The sequence below is a fragment of the Natator depressus genome, chromosome 8 (assembly GCF_965152275.1).
Source record: "Natator depressus isolate rNatDep1 chromosome 8, rNatDep2.hap1, whole genome shotgun sequence".
Classification (NCBI taxonomy): Eukaryota; Metazoa; Chordata; order Testudines; family Cheloniidae; genus Natator; species Natator depressus.
Window position 1 is genome coordinate 38,010,033 of NC_134241.1, and position 6,000 is coordinate 38,016,032.

Genomic DNA, 6,000 nt, shown 5'->3' on the forward strand with positions numbered 1-6,000 from the left:
CATATACACGTCCAAATCATTGTAATTTATTTATTGCTAGCTAGTAAGTCTGTTGTGAAAAGTGATATTAAACATACAAGTATCACTTTTCACAGCAGATTTACTTAGCCGTGACAAGTCTGGGGACAAATTAAGCCCTGGATGGGGGGCCGAAGGAAGGCAGTAAGCAGCCAGAGCCCGGAGCTCCGTGGCCACACAGCTGGAGCCCACTGCCCTGCCACCCATGGGCTGAAGCCCAAAGCCTAAGCCTCACCACCCCTGGGAAGGTAGGGAACTCACTGGCTGCCTGCTCCTCCAGCATTGTGCCCCAAGTATCTCCAGAAGGGGGCAGGACTCAACCTCTGATGGCAGCCCCAGCAAGCAACACCAAGGTGGTGCATCCAGGAGCAACAGGGAAGGGCCTCTACTTTGCCCCCCCGCGCCCCCCCCCATCACAGCACAGGAGGCTGTGGCCACAAGAAAAGCCCCTGGTGGCTGCATGCAGCCACAGTGACCACATTTGAGAAATGTTTCAGACTGTGTTAGTCTGTATCAGCAAAAACAACGAGGACTCCTCGTGGCACCTTAGAGACTAACAAATTTATCTGGGCATAAGTTCTCATGGACTAGAACCCACTTCATCAGATGCATGAAGTGGAAAATACAGGAGCAGGTATAAATACATGAAAAGACGTGAATTGCCTGTTTATACCTGCTCCTGTATCTTCCACTCCATGCATCGGATGAAGTGGGTTCTAGCCCATGAAAGCTTATGCCCAAATAAATTTGTTAGTCTCTAAGGTGCCACAAGGACTCCTCATTTTTATTTGAGAAATGCTGCATTAAGTGATCCACTGAGATTATATATATTTTGTTATGCACTTTTTGAGTTCTTTGGGGATGAAGATGAGTTATATAAATGTAAATTATTATTTGGATCCTAATACTTTCCAAAACTACAAATGTTATTTGCCATAAATGTATCCAGCCCTTTCTAAAACTCCGCCATGATATTCAATTTGGCAAACTCCTGCCTTTGTGAACTCCAGAGGCAGACTAACTACTACGAGAAGTAGTGTTTTCTTGTATTGATTGTAAATTTAACAGACACTGATTTAATGGAGTGACCCCCTTATTCTCAAATATCCTGTTTGCTTTTTTAATTCCTGAGCAAACATCCAGGCAGTTATCAAGGGACCTTCAGCTGAAATCAAAATTCTGTGTGTCTCAGCTTTAGTAAGGAACTAAAACCAACACAGCTCCTGACAAGAAACCTCAACAAATGCACCCTAAAAATGTCACACTAACATCTTTTCTCTGATATCACAATCCTAGCTCATACCCACACCACAAACTCACTTGACACCTAACCACAAAGAATTAAACCCACTGACAAAACTGAGGGCCACCCAACAGGGTAAAAGGACAGCATTTGCTTAGTGGCAAGCAAACAGCAAAGGACCCAGAAGCACTCCAGAGGTGAGGTGAGGGTATTGCCCTACACCAGTGGTTTTCAAACTTTTTTTCTGGTAACTCACTTTAAGAAAATTATTCATGCCCACCACCCAACGGAACTGGGAATGAGGGGTTTGGGGTGTGGGAGGGGCTCAGGGCTGCGGCAGAGGGTTGGGGTGCGGGGGTGAGGGCTGCAGGGTGGGGCCGGGAATGAGGGGTTTAGGGTGCAGGAAGGGGCTCCAGGTTTGGGGGAGCTCAGGGCTGTGACAGGGGCTTGGGGCACGGGCTCACCTTGGGTGGCTCCCAGTCAGTGGCTGTGCTAAGGCAGGCATCCAGCCTGTCCTGGCACCGCGGAACTTGCTGTGCCCCGGAAGCAGCCAGCAGCAGGTCCAGCTCCTAGGTGGAGGCACACAAGGGGTTCCACACGGCTCTCACCCACAGGCACCACCTGCCGCCCCAGCTCCCATTGGCCGGTTCCCAGCCTATGTGAGTGTGGAGCCGGTGCTCGGGGCAGCGCATGCAACCCCATGCCCCTCCCTCTCCACCCCCCCACGCGGCCTAGGAGCCAGACCTGCTGCTGGTCACTTCCGGGGTGCAGCACAGTGTCAGAACAGGTAGGGACTAGCCTGCCTTAGCCAGGCAGCACCACCGACGGGACTTTTAGTGGCCCAGTCAGCAGTGCTGATGAGAGCCGCTGCGACCTAGTGCCTTACATTCCACAACTCACAGTTTGAAAACCACTGCCCTACACTCCTTTCCACAGTCAGCCTGAAGGCATACTGGCACTTTTCTTCCCCCTTTTTCATAGCAAAGAGCACTTCTGTGATCGGTGTTTCCTTCTCATTTCATTTATGCGGTTAGAGAGCAAAATGTGGACTGCCAAGCAGGAGTGCATGCATCACAATTCCACTGTCTATTGCAGTTTGGCAAGTGCATCATGAAGCCCTACTCATATCTAAATTTACCTGCAGGTGATAATACAGAATGTTTCAGCAATAATGGCAACTCCTTTGTGATCAGTACTGGACACTCCCACCATGGTGCTTTAGATAGAAATTAGTTTCATTCCAAATATAAGAAATACAGCATGCTAGGGAAGGAAGAAGTCTGCATCCAACACGCTGGCATTTTCCAAAACCCCAAAACATTAGATATCCACCTCTCAGTAAAGGCCCCAGTACATGCAATGCCTTAAGCACGGTATGAAATCTATAGGCACTGCACATCAAACATCACCCTGTCCTCCCCTCTCTCCAACTCTCACCCTTTGGGGATACTCTGCTTCTTGCAAGCATACAGGATTTCAGGAGCCATGGGATTAACAGCAGCCCCAATGATCTCTTTTCCCAAGAGCTCCTTCTGCTAATCCACATCTCTCCTGGGATTTGCCATCAGAACCTGCCTACAGCAGAGAAAGGTATGTACTACTGAACGGATTAGCAGCACCTCATAACTGGACAAAAACAATCACCAGTAAGGTTTCAGAGTAACAGCCGTGTTAGTCTGTATTCGTAAAAAGAAAAAAGAAAAGGAGTACTTGTGGCACCTTAGAGACTAACCAGTTTATTTGAGCATGAGCTTTCGTGAGCTACAGCTCACTTCATCGGATGCATAGCATATCGTGGAAACTGCAGCTCACGAAAGCTCATGCTCAAATAAACTGGTTAGTCTCTAAGGTGCCACAAGTACTCCTTTTCTTTTTTCTTTTTAATCACCAGTAAGAGACCTTAGTCTGCAGCACACAGAGCTCCAAAGGGCCTGTAATAAAAACCTAATTTAAACTGAGATTCCTTGTGGAGTTACTTACATGCCATGAACAGGAAAGGGACCCAGGAAGATCCAAGCAACCTGAGATAGCACGCTGCTAATAGAGCAGTTACCTAATGCCTTCCACTAAGTCCTTGCCTTCACTACCACTACCAAAAAAATGTGCGTTCTTAACCCTAGTTCACTAACTCAAGAGCACACCCTTTTTTTTTGGTAGTAAAGACAAGGTCTAAAAAAAACAGTTGGAATTTTCTCCCCAGCCCAAATTTGGAGGGGTTCAGACAACATTTTGATTTTACACACAGACACCCCTTCCCTAATAGAAATGAACTTCAATTAAAATTTTGCAGGATCTACATAGCTTGCCTACTGTAAGAGAAGCTTTTCCATATGGTCACACAGGATGCTGCTGTCCCACTGGTCAAGCCTGGGCAGATGACATTTCACAATAAAGCAAAAAGGTCAAACAGATTGCATGCTTTATTATACAAAATCCAGATCAGTTCGGCCCACTGTCAGAGTTTCCCCACCAATGACAGATTTTCCTCAGACCTAAGAAATTGGAAACTGAGTTTTCAGCGGGGAAATAGTAAAGCACAATATCCCTGGAAGAAACACAGTGTTTCGCTCAACTCCACTCCTCCAAAATCAAAACAAATTCAAACCAATTTATTTCAGCACACACTAACATGTGGTTATCCAAAATGTGTCAAGTAGGCCAGGATGGGAAGAAACTATGACAGTCCCACAGGCAGCTCTGCCTCCAATTCTACAGGATAACATACTCTCGCAAATCAGGGGAACACACCAGAGCTAGATAAACTACAAGAGTGGAGTGAAATGAACTGGAAAGCGAGAGAGCTGACTGAGGTCACTGGAAACTCCCAACACTGGCTGCAATTCATGGGAAGGAGACTGAAGGCAGTAGGACGAGATGAATCAAGAGGAAATTTCTGTCCAGGGAGGGGAGCAAGGTTGAATAAGCCACCCCATCCCAGGAAAAGAGGGCACCTCTTGTTAACCCCCCCCGGAGCGCCCGCCACCTGCCGTGCCCCAAGGCTAACTCTCTCCCCGGAAGGAGGGCAGCCATGGGTTTGCCAGCTCCCCACGGTAGCGGGCACACGATGGTTTGGTAAGGGCGGGCAGATCCTGCCCCGGGCCCGCGATCCACAGGCTGCAGGGCTCCGGCTAAGCGCCAGCCAGGGACAGGAAGACGCTGCCTGCTCTGGCTAAGCTCGCACGAGGCAGCTGCTAACAGGCTGCGGGACCTTTACTCTGCTGTGGCAATCCCAGCTTTGGGGCTCGCCGCCCGGCAGGGCCAGCCCGAGGCAGCCGCCCGCGCCGCGAGCAGGTGCGCCAGGTACACGCGCGGCGCAGGTGAGGGCCGGGGAGCCGGCGCAGCCTGGCGGGGCCGCGCGCGGGGGCGGCGCGTGCCCGCACGGGGTGTGTGCCCCCCTACTCACGAATTTCTTGGACTTGCCGGGGTCCCCTGACCCCGCAGCCTCCTCCGGCCCCTTCCCCTTCTTCTTGTCCCGGCCACTGCGCCCCGAACCTCCACCGCCCTCCATGGCGCCTCCGGTTCCTCAGGCCCCGGAGCCCGCGCTGCCCAACCGCCCCGCACCGCTGCCGCGTCCGGCCCCGCCCGCCTCATTCCGCATGCAACATCTAATTAGCATACACAATAGGGAGCGGAATATTCATGAGGCGAAACTTCCGCTTCCGGCCTCCTGGGGCAGCGGCTGCAAGCTCCGAGAAAAGCCACTTCCCTTCCCCCTGCCCGCGACAACAACCGAAACAGCGCCACCTGCCGGCTAGAGCGGGCGGCGCCGCTCTCGGCTCCGAGACCGGCCTCTCCGGAGGAACCTGCCCCGCCCGTCTGTTCCCGAGGGAGGGAGCAGTCAGCGGCGCTCCTCTGGCGTGTTGCTGTAGCGCTGGTGGCAGATGTGTCTGCTGAAGGCACTGCCCCGCCACATCTGCTGCTGGGGCACAGCTGGCTGCTGGAGCAAGAGGGTACAGAGCTCTGCGGTGCCTCATCGCTGCCTTCAGTTAGATTGGACCAGACTGGAGAAGCAGTGCCTGTGTAAGAACTACCAAACCCAGGAGGGGCCCAAGTGTGCCTGCTCCGCATCCCCAGGAAAGTTCCCATGCAATTTTCTGATTTGAAGGCTTTTTAGAGACTAAGTTTTATGGGGGGAAAACCCAAACCAGCCTGATAATGAATCAGTGACTAGCCCATAGTAAGTGAATCAAAATATCCATGGCTGTGTGCTCCAAAACCAGGAAGCCCAACCAGATATGAAACCAAAGAGGTTATCTCCTTTTGGGTTATCTCCTTCATTGCTGGCCAGCAGATCTGCTTCTCATCTGTTATTTTCAGGGGCCCACTCCCCACAGTGCAAGGTCTGTCACCTGTATCCTAAGGGGAAGGGCTAACCACCCAGGGTACAGACTAACTTGACCGAGCTATAACTTTCATCTTTCAGAGCCAGGGCCTGGGCAAGCTGCCCAGATTTCTGGGCTGATGAATCCATATAACTGTTAGGGTGCAAAGAGTCCCACTGCTGAAGATTTCCCAGAACTTGGGCAGCGATTCCCCCACTCAGCACTACCCACCCAACCACTTTTGAGATTTTCTTTTTAAAAAATGTCAAGGAAGTTCTCAAGGAATTTAATTTAAACAGCATTAAGGTTGCTGAAATGCATTTCTTGCCACTACAATTATGAAAAATCAAGGAAGACACCAGACTGAGGGCTCAGCTCCCCTGCCCTTTTTTTCCCCAAGGAGACCACCCTGACAAT

The 6,000-nt window shown here is 50.9% G+C and overlaps 1 protein-coding gene across 1 annotated transcript in view; it reads right to left on the reverse strand.

Moving 5' to 3' along the window:
* The window catches only part of DIAPH1 (diaphanous related formin 1), a 154,803-nt gene extending 149,979 nt beyond the window's left edge, over window positions 1-4,824 (reverse strand). Inside the window, exon 1 of the mRNA XM_074960803.1 lies at window positions 4,665-4,824. Coding sequence (XP_074816904.1) covers window positions 4,665-4,769 — 105 coding nt within the window. The 5' untranslated portion in view covers window positions 4,770-4,824. The remainder of the gene's footprint in view (window positions 1-4,664) is intronic.
* Between the last annotated feature and the right edge of the window lie 1,176 nt (window positions 4,825-6,000).